Raw genomic sequence first — 15,151 nt, 5'->3', positions numbered from 1 at the left:
ATGTGGTTATTTGTATGAGAGATGAATTAACACATATAAATAAGAATACAAAGAATATTATTATGAATTTAGACACACAGAATGGTTCTCATTGGGTTTGTATTCATAATAGTCAGGATAAATATTATTTTGATAGTTATGGTATGCCACCACCTGTTGAAGTAATACAATTCTTACAGAATGGTGTTTATCAAACATTCCAAGTTCAAGAAATTAATTCTAAATGTTGTGGCCAATTATGTTTATATGTATTATTTCAACTCAACAATAATGAAAATTTTTATGATATCATTTTTTATCTAATATAAATGACCTATGTTGGAAAAGATGGTTCTATCTTTGGAAAATCCTCTCAGGATATTGATTTATCAAATTATTATACAAAGGCACAGGCTGAACGACAAAAATATAGTGTAAGTAAAAATATTAATATGAAGAATACTTATAAATTAATCAATTATCCAAACCCTACAGATGCGAATGACTTGATTAGATTCAGTGATTTATCACAATATATATCTTTAAAGAAAACAGCACGTTTTGTGAAACAAGTAAAATTTACAACCACAACACCTGGTTATACTGACCATACACCTTTCCTCATTGAATTTAACTACCTGCTTACAATTAAATTTTATAAAGAAGGACATTTAGTTAATATGCGAATTAATAAATGGGGGTATGATATGCCTGATTTAGGGTATAATTGGTCTTTTTCAATAAACATAGAAGACCTACATGATTTAAATCAGTCTCGTAAAGAAGAATATTATCCACTTGGTGAAGATAAGGATTTATGTGGAAGTACAATTAGTAAACAACAAATACGTGATTTTAAGAAAATAAAAATATATGATAGTATAGCGATGGTTCGCATGACAAAGAAGGAAGGTAATGAGATAAGGATAGAAAGCCGAGGAATACAAACCGATTTGGTAGTGGGAAGATGGGGTGGTATTACCTGTCATAATATTAATCTCACATATATTTCTGATACATAAATGGCAGGAAGAAGACTACAAGAGAATTATAATTTTTGTATTCAAGGATACCTACAAGAAAAGGGTGCTCGGTATTACATACCTTATGATTTGGAGCATATACATGGGAATTTTGTCATAAAAAACTGGCCTTATACTGATATTGTTAAACCCACAAATAGAGACTTGTTTAAAATATTAAATAAAAATGAACTTCTCAAAGTTATGAAATATAAAACTCTTTTAGAAATCGTCAACAAATCTTATTGGTATCCTATTATGAGAAAAATAATTATAGATACAAGAATATCTCAAAATCCAGATGAGTATATGTATAATATTCTTTGGGGTTCAAACTCAAGGGTAGCAAGGGATGAGGAAGGAGTTGAAGAAGAGAAGGAGGAAAGAGAGAAAAAGGAGAAGGAGGAAAGGGAGAGGGAGGAGAAGGAGGAGAGGGAGAAAAAGGAGGAGAAGGAGGAGAGGGAGAAAAAGGAGAAGGAGGAAAGGGAGAAAAGGGAGAAGGAGGAAAGGGAGAAAAGGGAGAAAAAGGAGAAGGAGGAGAGGGAGAAAATGGAGGAGGAGGAGAGGGAGCAAAGAGAGAGGGAGGAAAAATATAAAAAGATGGAAATCACTGAGATTCATAAAAGATTGAGTGTATTAAAGCAAATAAATCAATCTCAACGCACCGAAGAGGAAATTAAAGAATTAACAACTCTTATGAAGATAATGGTTTCAAAAATAAGAACGTCAATGTCTTCAATTTCAGAGATTTAAACGAGAAAGTGGTGAAGAAGAAGAAGAAGAAGAAGGAAAAGATTATGTGATTGATGATGTTGGTGTCATTGACTTTAGTTAGTTTTTATTTGTAAATAAATGGAGGAGAGAGTGAAGGCATTCCTTAGGATTCTTTATGTTTTAAAAATAAAGATTGAAATGTATATGTTGAAAACCAAAAAGGTTTTGATACTCTGTCGGAATTTTTCTGATAAATAAATATGAGTTATTGTCTCAAATGTAAAAAGAAAACTAAATCTAAAAATATCTCTTATGTTAAAGCTAAAAATAATAGAGTTTATCAAAAAGGAATATGTCAAGTATGTGGCTCTAAAAAGTGCCAATTCATCTCTCCTAAAAGAGGAGGAGACATACAAAAGTTTCTGTCAGGAAGTAAATTTACAACAACTGGAATTCCAGGGGAATTACACCTTCCAGGGTATTCTTTCTGTGGTCCAGGAACAAACTTGGATAAAAGATTAGATGAGGCTGACAATCCTAAACCTTGGTCTAAACCTACAAATAGGGTTGACGAAGTGTGTATGAAGCATGATATTGCTTATGGGAAAACCACTACGTTGACTGAAAAACATAAAGCCGACAGCGAAATGTTGTATAATTTGTCTTTGATACAAAATCCAACGTTGAGAGAGAAAGTTGATAGGTTTATTGTGAGAAATTTGATAAATGCTAAATTGAAACTTGGTCTTGGTTATTCCTCAAAAAACTATTAGGCTCTAATGATGCCATCAAGACTGAGGAGCTTTTGGCTGAAGAATTACACAAACCTATAATCACAAAGTTTAAAAGAAGGAAGGTTTATTCTAAATACACTGACCACATATGGTCCGCTGATTTAATTGAATTGAATAATGACAGGGGATACAGGTATGCTTTAACCGTTATTGATTTGAGGAGTAGATTTGCCTGGGTTGTCCCTTTAAAAAATAAAAGGGGTGATACTTTAATGTTAGCCTTTAAGCTAATATTTGATCGGGATAAAAGGAAACCAAAGAAGTTATGGACTGATGAGGGAACAGAGTTCTATAACAAAATATTCATGAAATTTCTTAAGGGGAAGGGTATTAAATTATACAGCACCTTTAATGAAGGAAAGGCAGTTGTTATTGAGCGTTTTAATCGTACTTTAAAAGAGAAATTATATAAAAAATTCACACAACTCGGTTCTCAAAAATGGGTGTATTTAATTCAGGATATTGTAGATAATTACAATAATACAGTTCATTCATCAACACAATCAAAACCATCAGAAACATTTACAAAATTAGAATATGAAAAGGAGATTAATTTGAGAAAGCCCAAGTTTAAAGTTGGTGATATTGTAAGAATATACAAATGGAAAAGTCATTTTGAGAAAGGTTATACACAAAAATGGACTCGTGAATTATTTAAAATCATTGATGTAATGGATACAGTCCCTTGGACCTACAAATTATATGATTTAAATGGAGAAGAAATCTTGGGTTCATTTTACTCACAAGAATTACAAAAAACACAAGTAAGCAGATAATACCCTTGAAAATAATAAATAAATAAATAAAATGTAATGGGGATACGTTTTTAAATCTGTGAACCCCAAACACAGAATCCCACAACTTTTTAGTTGGGGCTTAACTTTTGTGTGTGTATAATGGGGATACGTTTTTAAATCTGTGAACCCCAAACACAGAATCCCACAACTTTTTAGTTGGGGCTTAACTTTTGTGTGTGTATAATGGGGATACGTTTTTAAATCTGTGAACCCCAAACACAGAATCCCACAACTTTTTAGTTGGGGCTTAACTTTTGTGTGTGTATAATGGGGATACGTTTTTAAATCTGTGAACCCCAAACACAGAATCCCACAACTTTTTAGTTGGGGCTTAACTTTTGTGTGTGTGTGTATGTGCGAGTGAGTCATAATAATATACAAACCCTAACCCAACCCCATCCCTAACCCAAACCCATCCCTAACCCAACCCATCCCTAACCCAACCCCATCCCTAACCCAACCCCATCCCCAACCCAACCCCATCCCTAACCCAACCCCATCCCTAACCCAACCCCATCCCTAACCCAACCCCATCCCCAACCCAACCCCATCCCTAACCCAACCCCATCCCTAACCCTCACATTCAAAATCCCAACCCTAACCCAATCCCATCCCTAACCCAACCCCAACCCTAACCCTCACATTCAAAATCCCAACCCTAACCCAACCCATCCCTAACCCAACCCCATCCCTAACCCAACCCCATCCCTAACCCAACCCCAACCCTAACCCTCACATTCAAAATCCCAACCCTAACCCAACCCCATCCCTAACCCTCACATTCAAAATCCCACCCAAACCCTAACATAATCTTTCTTTTCTTCTTTTTTAAATACGTATTTCTTTTTTTTTTTCCTCTTCCTCCAATTCTGTCTTTCAAGGCTTTTAAGTTTGAAGAAGTAGAAATGGGAAGAAAGAATTTTCCAGCATTTTCTTCCTCGAACTTTCTTGATATTGCTTAAATCAAGCGTCATTAAATAAAGAACATTGTTCATTGCTTTAGAATCCAAAGAGTCTCCAAGAGGAACCCCACAGGTAGAGTCTCCAAAATAAAACCAACTTTCCAAGTTCCCAAGGTATAACCACATTCCTGTTGAGCCTCCAAGATAGGTATCACATTCCGAGTCATCAAAACAAAACCCCCATTCCGAGTCTCCAAAACGAAACCAGTTTTCAAAGTCTCCAAGGTAAAACTCTTTTCCTAATTTTATGAAATTTAGTGAGTCTCCAAGGTAGGCTCCACAGTTAGAACCATCTAGGCAGACCTCATAATTAGTTTTTCCCAAATTTAGTGAGTCTCCAAGGTAGGCTCCACAGTTAGAACCATCTAGGCAAACCTCATAATTTGTTTTTCCCAAATTTAGTGAGTCTCCAAGGTAGGCTCCACAGTTAGAACCATCTAGGCAGACCTCATAATTAGTTTTTCCCAAATTTAGTGAGTCTCCAAGGTAGGCTCCACAGTTAGAACCATCTAGGCAGACCTCATAATTTGTTTTTCCCAAATTTAGTGAGTCTCCAAGGTAGGCTCCACAGTTAGAACCATCTAGGCAAACCTCATAATTAGTTTTTCCCAAATTTAGTGAGTCTCCAAGGTAGGCTCCACAGTTAGAACCATCTAGGCAAACCTCATAATTTGTTTTTCCCAAATTTAGTGAGTCTCCAAGGTAGGCTCCACAGTTAGAACCATCTAGGCAAACCTCATAATTTGTTTTTCCCAAATTTAGTGAGTCTCCAAGGTAGGCTCCACAGTTAGAACCATCTAGGCAGACCTCATAATTTGTTTTTCCCAAATTTAGTGAGTCTCCAAGGTAGGCTCCACAGTTAGAACCATCTAGGCAGACCTCATAATTTGTTTTTCCCAAATTTAGTGAGTCTCCAAGGTATAACTCTTTGGCTGGGTCATCAAGGTAGAACTCGTTCAGTGGGTTTTGTTTTGATAACTCACAATAAGTATCATCATGGTAGAACTCTTTTTCAGGATTTTGTGGATCTCCAAGGTATAACTCTTTGGCTGGGTCATCAAGGTAGAACTCGTTCTGTGGGTCTTGGTTGTTCAAAAGATCTTCAAACAAAAAAATAACTTTATCCCAAGTTGTGTTAAAAGTAGAATTTTCATTTCGTAGCTCAGATACAATTTCCTCCATCGACAAGAGGTTCGAGTCCAGTTCATCAATCTGAAGGTTGAGCGCTACACAGGTAGTAGGACTCCAAGGAATAGCAAAGTTATCCCATTCCATTTCGGCATAGGAGTCCATTCTCAAGTGAAGCAGAAAGCGTGTTTGAAAAAGCCTGTGTGGTCGGTGCCTTTTATAAGAAGGGCTGGGTGTGTGTCATTTCCTGTGGAAATTCCCTGGGTGTGTCTTAACTGGAAATGATGTGATGGAAATTCCCTGAAAATGATGTTATGTATTACCTGGAAATGATACAATGCTGAAGAGTTTATAAAGTGGGTGGGACTTAGCAAAAGTGGGCGGAGCTTAGCAAAAGTGGGCGGGGTATAGCAAAAAGTGGGCGTGGCTTAACAAAAAGTGGGCGGGGCTTAGTAAAAGGTGGGCGTGGCTTACCAAAAAGTGGGCGGGTTTTTTCCAAAAAGTGGACGGAGCTTAACAAAAGGTGGGCAGAGCCTACCAAAAAGTGTGTGGCACTGGAGGCGCTCAAATAAGAACATTGAGGGAGGTTTACCATTTTATCTTAGCTCAGTTAAAATATCTTAATAAAGAACCAAACTCAAACATATTTTTTGTTAATATATTAGATGGTGAAGAGAGTGGCAAGAGAATTAAATTATTTCCCACGCATAAACAAATATTTGTAGGGTCGTTGTTTGAGTGGGTTATATTCACCAGATGATATTAAGAGTAAAAGGTTAAAAGGTCCATGAGGTCAGAAGGATCACAGGTGTTTAAGTGGTCTAATGAATAAGGATAACATGTCAAAAGGTTAGAAGGTTCGTAAAGAACAGGGTGAGAGAAATATAGGTGTTTAGGGTCAATGAGGGAGGGAAAGAATTAATATGGAAGTGAATGGGTCAATGTTTGAGTGGGTCAAAGATTAATCTGCCAGATGATATGTAGAAGAAGGATGATAGGTCTATAAGAGAAAACAAATATTTGTAGTGTTTGAGTGGTCTAATGAACAACATTAAGGATAGGTACTACAGACAAAAGGTTCATAAAGATGAGGGTGGGAGAAATAGAGGTGTTTATGATTTTTGAAAAAGACAAGGGGGTAAATGACATTAGATAGGGATTTCCCATGTTAAACGGAGGTGTCCCAGAAGCAACATTATTACACTACTCACCACAGCCTGATGCGCCCCCACCATCTTTTTGTGCGGTACCTCCCCGCTGCCTAGTTGAGGAATGCACACACACGTGAATGACATCAATGCCATGGTCCTGCAGGGGGTGTATTGGGAATAAGTGCTTTGTTGATTTTTGCAATGCCTTGATGACCTATGGAATGAGAATGAGTGGTTAAGGGGTCTGTGTAGCATGAATGTGGGCGAAATCCACCGAGCCGTGTCACTCACCTGTAACATCTGGACAGGGCCCGAGGAAATTTAGGGGGATGCATTGGGGATGGCCCCGCAGGTAAGGTTGAGTCTTGTGGCATCCACCGGGGGACGCGGTCTGTAGACCGGGGTATGTACAAAGGTTAGAGTTTTGAGTTTTGGAAAGATGGTTAAGTTTTGTGGTTAAGTTAGTGTTGTGTGTTGTTGTTTCCTCCCTCCACAGGAACAACGAAGAAGATGTACATACTTGCATGATGGTTAAGGGGTTCAGCATGTTAAGGAAGTGTAGGTAGGTAGTCCGACTCACTTCCCACAGCCCTTCCTGATTTATTTCATAGGTTAATTAAGTGTGTGACAGTAAGTGTTAAGGCTGGAATGGTAGCCCTGCGGTGAACCTTGCAGGAGCTACGGTTCCAGGGGGGGGGGCTGTGTTATGAATTTGGTAATGCAACATCTAGAGCTAGGTAGATCTGAATAGGTAGGTATTCGGCTGTCGTGACAGGGACTCTACATGTAATAAGTTATTGATGTTCAGGCGGTTGTCGGGGTAAGATGTATGAGTGTGGATCTACCTGGAGATTCGAGTGTTAAATAGTGAGGGATTAAAGGTAACGCCCCTGTGAGTATCACCTAGTAATCAAACCTTTGTCCTTTATGGCACTGCAAACCACATAAACATTAGTTAGGTCCTTAGTGCAACATTAAATAATTCCCTTTCCCTGACATTGACTTCGTAATAAATGGACACCAACCAGGCCAAGAACACCGCCACAATACACCGCCACCGTTTACACCTCCAAGGCCTACAAACCTCGCCTGCGCACCTCAAAGGCCTACCAACCTCGCTGGCACGTGTTACACCAGGACCGCGGGGTCACGGACGGGAGATGTCAGGAGTCGCATGCCGCAGAGGGCGTGACCTGGGCGAGTTGGGAGGCTATGATTGGCTGAGGAGCGCGCCAATGTGACGTCATCGGCCACCAATATAGGCGACGGTCGGACGCCATTTCGGCAGTTTTCGAGTGGAGTCCAGAGTTGAGAGAGTTGAGTCGCAGAGTTCGTTGTTACAGTTCCGTACCAGAGTTCGTGGCAGTTGGCACAGGACACGGTTCGTTGCACAGTTCGTCGGAGTTGGCACAGGACACGGTTCGTTGAGCATTCGTGACCACAGCTCGTTGCAGTTGGCAGTTGGCACTTGGTTTTGGTTGCTTCGTGCAGCCCTGCGGTGGACCGTTGGAGCAAAGGAGCTCGTGGTGTGTGTGGGCCGTTGGACCGACGAGGCCTGGTGGCGCTTGGAGGCGGACGCAGAGGGCCGTGGAACTTGGAGCGAGGTGTGCGATCGGGCCGAAAGGAGCGGTGTTGGACGGCAGCCACAAAGACGACGAAAGACCAGATAAGCCCGAATCCGCGTACATTTTGAACGACGTGACGTGTTCTTTTCGTAATTAATCTCCCTCGTTTTGTGTTTGATATCAGTCGTGTGGGGACGTCCCGATTTAGTTATTAGTATTACCGGCGCGTGGTTTTTTCACTGTTATTACTTTTCAATAATAAATCCTTCTATTATTTTCTGTACATATTTGAACGCAGTTTCCTGGGTGTTTCATTTTAATAGATAAGGCGGTGGAGCTCGTTGCGTCTGGCCTCCCGCGCGTTTAACTTTGTGTTGAGCTTGAATCCGCCATTGAGTTTTCGCCTCGGGAGTGTAAAGTCTCGCAATCGGTCATCCGTGTTACCCTACGGTGTTCACCAAGGGTAGTCACGCGACAATATAATGGATCAGGTTAACTCTTTTCGCTGGTCCTTCTCGTTCATCCGACACTCCCGTTCGGTCAGCGCTTCACGTAGCAAGTTCTCTCGACTCCAGCCGCAGCTCCCGCTTATATGGACCAACTCGACTTAATCCTCTGTCCGCTGAACTCGTAATCTCTTCTCCGCTGACGTTACTGGTCGCCTTCCTGGCGCCAGCTAGCCCCCCCTGTTGTGAGTTCCATTTATCAAACAATAGGGGGGTGCTCCAGCCTGGGGCTGTGACCAGGTGTTTCAAGAGATTATCATGTTCGTGCACATTCCTAACTCATTTACAAACTCGTCCTTCACAGAGTTTGCATGTAAAATGTATTTGCTTTGTTACCAGGTTAATCAATAAGTTACCAGTGCCAATCAATAAGTTACACTGAATTACACTTCCACAACACCAATCATAATACAAACATTTATTTTGTCTTAAGGGTCGTTGTTGTCTTATGGGTCTTCACTTTTCTTTTGAGTATTCAGGGTATTTTGGGTCCTCTGGGTTTTCAGGGTCTTTGGGGTATTCAGGATGTGTTGGGTCTTTGGATGTTCAGAGTTCAGCTTCACGCCATCTCCAACATCCAACTCAACATTTCCTTCATCTGCAGCTCCCTCTGTGCACACCTTACACTTGAATGTAGCTGCCACACTGGTTAATGACCCTCTCAAACCACTTCATTTTCAATGAACCCACTCAGCGCACATTGTACATTGAATGGAGTTCACTCCGACACCCTTCCTGCACACAGCACACGGCCACTGCCCAGTTCTTTCCACCTCACCACATGCTTTACCACTTGCCATCACCTTCGTCTTTCCGATATTCACCTTCAGACCTTTTGCCCCCATACATTCCTTCCACTTGTTCATTTTCTCCTTCAGTCCATCCATACTTTGGATGTGTACCCCGGTTTAGAATAGGTACACCGTATCCCTGCGTGTCGTAAGAGGCGACTAAAAGGGTTGGCGTCAGGAAGGGCATCGGGCCATAAAAACATTGCCTCAAAAAGAGAACCATGACAATTACAACGAGATATGGGCAGGGTACAGCCCGAAGTACCCCGTGGGGGACCCCACTCCCTCTCGTCAAAACTCAAGGTGGGGAACCCGATCGAAGCAAGGGTGGAAATCACTCCATTTGTGACGACGAAAAGTCTGATGCCCGACGTGGAGATCGGTTTCTGAGGTTTGGGACGTGGAATGTAAGGACAATGACAGGGAGATCAGGAGAAGTGGTGGAAGTACCCTCTGGACTGTGGCTCGTATCGAGCGATAAAGTTATTGGAGCATGGAAGGAAGATATTGGAAAGGGGGTTGGAGAGGAGGATAAGGAAGAAAGTGAAGATTGACGAAATGCAGTTTGGATTTATGCCAGGAAGTGGAACGACAGACGCGCTTTTTGTTGTGAGGCAGTTGCAGGAGAAGTACATGGAAAAGAGGAAGAAGTTGTTTCTTGGGTTTGTTGATCTGTAGAAAGCATTCGATAGGGTTCCACGTGAAGTATTGACATGGGCATTGAGGAAGTTAGGAGTGGAGGAATGGTTGATCAAAGTAGTGATGGCAATGTACAAAAGAGCGCGCACAGCTGTAAGGACGAAGGACGGGAACAGTGGTGAGTTTGAGGTGAAGGTGGGAGTGCATCAGGGGTCGGTACGAAGTCCACTACTATTTGTAGCTGTGATGGAGGTGCTGGCTCAGAACGTAAAGGAGGGTTTACCGTGGGAGTTGTTGTATGCAGATGATCTGGTGTTCGTTTGGTAAAATTCTGAATGGGGTGCGTCCTGCAGTTTAGGGGTTACATGACCCACAAACAGACGGGCATAGAGATAGTTGATCATTGATAGATAGCTATCATCACCAAGGGTTTCTTTAAAAAGCCATAATGGCGGGTTAATTTTGCCACAGATTAGGAAGGAGCACTGCTGGGGCCCTTTCACTCTGGTTTGGGATCAACAGCACCCATAATATAAGGTCTATCCCACCATGAATGTCCTTTTGGATTGAGTTACTTTATTGTCTTATAGACCAAAAGTCGAGGGGTTTCAATAAGTCAGAGTCCAAAAGGATGTCCATGCCAATAATACATCAGTGTACTTACTGATTGGCTGGTGGTAGTGATGGCGTTTGCACACTTACCAGAGATTGCTGTGACATGTTGATTGTACAACTTATTGATTTCGGAAAAACTTGTCCAGGACACCTTCTCATCTAACAAAAGAGAAAGGCGCATATTCCTCATCCTGTGAAGTAGAGAAAAAAAAAGGACATATTAATCCCCCTCAGAGCTGTTGTGACCTTTGTGTAAAATATACAGCTTGGTTGTCTCAATGAAAAAGGAACAGAGTCCAACAAGGATCGATTTTATAACAGAGAAAAAAGCAGGGTAAGGCAATCGATCGCTTGCCTATGGTACGTACGTGTCTGCATTTTAAAAATTCATTTTCTTGGCAACCATTGGTGTGATTGACACGAAACTTTACCATAGGTGCGCCTCCGCCTGCAGAATTTAATTATTCATAATTATGACGTCATAGGTCACGTGGCACTGACGCCATCTTGGAAAAAACGTTACACCTCTATCTCCGAAACCACTCAATGGAAAAAATTGAAACATGGCTCATTGTCAAGTACTCCCCATGGGGAATAAAATATGATGATGATAATGTCATTATCATCATCATATGACGTCATAATTGGTTTTCAAGACCTCGGCCTTCATTATGACGTAATAATTTGACAAGTACAACGCTTGATCTGATCAGTATGGAAAAAGATTCTCTGCAAATGTTAGTCCGATTGACACGAAATTTTGACCATAGGAGCGCCTCCTCCTGTAGAATTTTTTAATGAGAATTGTGACGTCATAGGTCATGTGGTACAAGCGCCATTTTGGAAAAATCAAAAAAGGCTGCACTGCTATATCTCAGAAAGTGCTCCATGGAAAAAATTGAAACATGGTGCGTTGTCAAGTTCTCCCCTTGGGGAATAAGATAGGCCTCTAAAGGTGGTTCAATGATGATGTTATTGGTACCTTAATTATGACATCATAATTTGACAAGAACAAGCCCAGATCCGATCAGTATGAATTTTTTTCTCTAATTATTGGTCCGATCGACACAAAATTTTCACCATAGGAGTGCCTCCGCCTGTAGAATTTTAGTGGTAATTATGACGTCATAGGTCACGTGGTACAGGCGCCCTCTTGGAAAAAATTAGCACCTCTATATCTCTGAAACAGCTCCATGGAAAAAATTGAAACATGGCTCATTGTCAAGTATTCCCGATGGGGAATAAGACATGTTAATGATGCTGTCATTGGTGCTTTCGTTATGACTTCATAATTCGACAAATATAACGCTTCATCCGATCAGTATTAGTTTTTTTTTCTCTGCTTTCTTCAACGTAATTTCTGTATCTTTCTTTAGCGGCCACAATTATTCCCATGTTCTTGTCTGATTGGCTGGGGGAACCTTTTGGCCTGGATTCTGGTTCGGATTCTTTGCGTGTGCATGGTGAAATTTGAGCTTCCCTGTTCCACCTCACCAAAGCTGAGTTTTCCGAGCCAGATTCTTCGCTTTTTGTGTGTGACATTCGTCAATGTGCTGCTGTTTCTTCCCGTTAAATCATTCATTCTAATTGGTTCCTTGCTTTGTGCTATTCCTTTCATATTGTCAAATTTCCATTTCATATTCCTCCTCAAACGTATTTTTGACTCGAAGGACTCAAGAAACTCATTTTGCAATAAATGTTCGTTTCCCATTAATCGTACACTTTTCAAAATCCAATCTCACCCCTCCCCTCCAAATCTTCCCCATCACCCCTTCCCTCCAAAACTTCCCCATCACCCCTCCCCTCCAAAACTTCCCCATCACCCCTCCCCTCCAAAACTTCCCCATCACCCCTCCCCTCCAAATCTACCCCCTTGCCCCTCCCCTCCAAATCTTCCCCATCACCCATCTCTTTCAAATCTTCCCCCTTGCCCCTCCCCTCCAAATATTCCCCATCACCCATCCCTTTCAAATCTCCCCCCTCGCCCCTTCCCTCCTAAACTCCCCCCACACCCCTCCCCTCTCCCTCGCTCCTCCCCTCCTAGACTCCCCTCTCACCCCTCCTCCTCAAAGCGTCCTCCCCGCTTCTTCCCCCTTCCAACTTTCACCTTAATCTCCCCCAACCTTCTGCCTCGCTCTTCCCCCCCCTGAAATAACACCTCACTGTGCCTCACCCAATCACCATCAAACCTTTTGTCCACACCATTCTTCCCTTTCTCCAAGCTATTCTGAAATCTCTGCCACACCTTCAACAGCTCTCCCTACCTCTTCCTCCTCTTCCACATCTTACCCTAGCCCTCCCCCAACCCTGTTCTGTATCCGATGCTCCCCCTTCCTCTTCATTAACGGTATGGACCTCAAACATCCGGGGCCTTCGCTCAAACTTGACCGATCTCTCCATACAGGTTGCCTCTGACAAACCAGACGTGATCTGCTTAACAGAAACTTTCCTCCTTCATGATGTCTCTGATTCCTTGGTATCTCTCCCAGGTTACTCCCTCCTCCGGTATGATAGACCTGAGCCTCGTCCTGGAGGTGGGGTTGCTATCTTTATAAAAAAAACTCTTCCTCACTCGCCCTGCACTGCCCTCTCTCCACCTCACCCCCAGGAATACCTTTGGCTACGGCTTCCCCTTCGCTCCCACCTTTCGTTCATATGTGTGTTGTACCATCCACAAAACAGTGATGACTCCATCTACATCTCACTATCTGATAATATGGACCAACTTCTATCTACCCATCCCAACTCTCTCTTCCTCATATGTGGTGATTTCAATTGTCACCATGCCAGTTGGCTGGGTGTGGGTACCCCTCTCACCAGCCATGGCTCTTCAGCAAAGGACTTCTGCGACTCACTGGGACAGACACAATCTGTCAACTTCCCGACCCGGATCTCAGTCAATGGAGAATCTTCTCTTCTGGACTTGGTTATGACTAACTTCCCTGAAAATGTCTGCTGCTCTTCTTCTGCTCCAATCGGCTCATCTGATCATGTGCTTGTTAAAGTGGACATCTCTCTGACCATTCTCAGAGAGCCTCCTCAGCGTCGACGAGTCTGGCATTTCACTCAGGCCAACTGGCACGGTCTTCAAGCAGCCATCAATCATCTGGACTGGTCTCCCATCTCTACCGCCTCTGACATCAACTCATCCTGGGAATTCTTCCAAAGTAAATTGTTCTCGCTCATGCACAGATTTATCCCATCTTGTCTTCAGTTGTCATACCCTTCCTCCGGTCCATGGTACACGGAATCTTGTGGTGAGGCTGTTGCCCAGAAACAACTTGCCTTCGTCTCCTTGAAAGCAAATCCAACGGAAGGAAATCTCATTTCCTTTCACAAAGCCCGAAACAAGTGTGTGTTCACCCTCAGGAGTGCCAGGAAACAATATCTCTCCGTTCTCAAGACCGAACTCTCTTATCTGTCTCCCTCTTCCAAATCCTGGTGGCGTCTGGTCAAATCTGTTTCTGGTGTTTGATCCCCCTCCATCCCCTCCCTCAATTCAAACGGCTACACGGCTGACTCCGCACTTGAAAAAGCTGAATGCCTCAACTCTGTTTGCCTCTAAATCGTGTGTCCCAAACCCATCCCTCTCTGTACCCACGGTACCCAGTCGTACCCAGCTGCTCCTGGACTCTGTGTCCTTTCCTCCTGACAAGGTGGAAAAGTTTCTGTCAACCCTCGGCTCTGATTCTGCAACTGGACCTGACGGCATCAGCCCACGGGTCCTAAAATCCTGTTCTTCCGCTCTTTCACTCCCTCTCTCTGTTCTCTTCATCCTCTCTTTTGCTCAAGGTCATCTGCCATCTGCTTGGAAATCAGCCAACATCACCACTTTGCACAAAAAGGTGCAAAAACAGATCCTAGCAACTACAGACCAATCAGCCTTCTCCCAATTATCAGCAAAGTCATGGAATCCATCATTGCTTCAGATATAAATCTTTCCTCTTCTCCAATGGCTTGATCTCTGATCATCAATTTGGTTTCAGACCTGGTCACTCTACTCTGGACATGCTGCTTCTGCTTTCTCAACAATGGATGGAGGTCCTCAATGCCAAACAGGAAATTAGAGCTGTCTCTTTTGACATATCACGTGCCTTCGATACGGTCTGCAACCCCGCTCTGCTCACCAAACTCTCCTCCTTTGGTATCCATGGAAATCTCCACGCATGGCTGGCGGACTTCCTCTCTAGTCGTAGTCAATGTGTGGCCCTGAATGGTTTTCTCTCATCTCCTCTTCCTGTTCAGGCTGGAATTCCCCAAGACAGTGTTCTGGGCTTTTTCTGATCTTCATCAATGATCTCTCTGACTCTCTTGAAAATCCTCTCTATCTCTTTGCTGATGACTCTACTCTCTGTCGCTCCATTCCTCATCCCTCAGATCGGCAGTCTGCAGCCTCCTCACTCTCTGCAGACCTGGACAAAATCACAGACTGGGCAAACAAGTGGAACATGTCTTTCAATCCTGACAAATCTCACACTCTTACGAAGT

At 42.5% G+C, this 15,151-nt stretch overlaps 1 protein-coding gene across 1 annotated transcript in view; it reads right to left on the bottom strand.

The window, feature by feature from the left end:
• LOC137415493 (polyunsaturated fatty acid 5-lipoxygenase-like) overlaps positions 1-15,151 on the bottom strand; it is a 214,856-nt gene that overhangs the window by 126,191 nt on the left and 73,514 nt on the right. Inside the window, exon 6 of the mRNA XM_078782592.1 lies at positions 10,751-10,854. Coding sequence (XP_078638718.1) covers positions 10,751-10,854 — 104 coding nt within the window. The remainder of the gene's footprint in view (positions 1-10,750; positions 10,855-15,151) is intronic.

This window comes from Myxine glutinosa, chromosome 7, assembly GCF_964187855.1.
Source record: "Myxine glutinosa chromosome 7, kmMyxGlut1.1, whole genome shotgun sequence".
NCBI classification, from domain to species: Eukaryota; Metazoa; Chordata; class Myxini; order Myxiniformes; family Myxinidae; genus Myxine; species Myxine glutinosa.
This window is presented reverse-complemented; position numbering and strand designations above follow the sequence as displayed.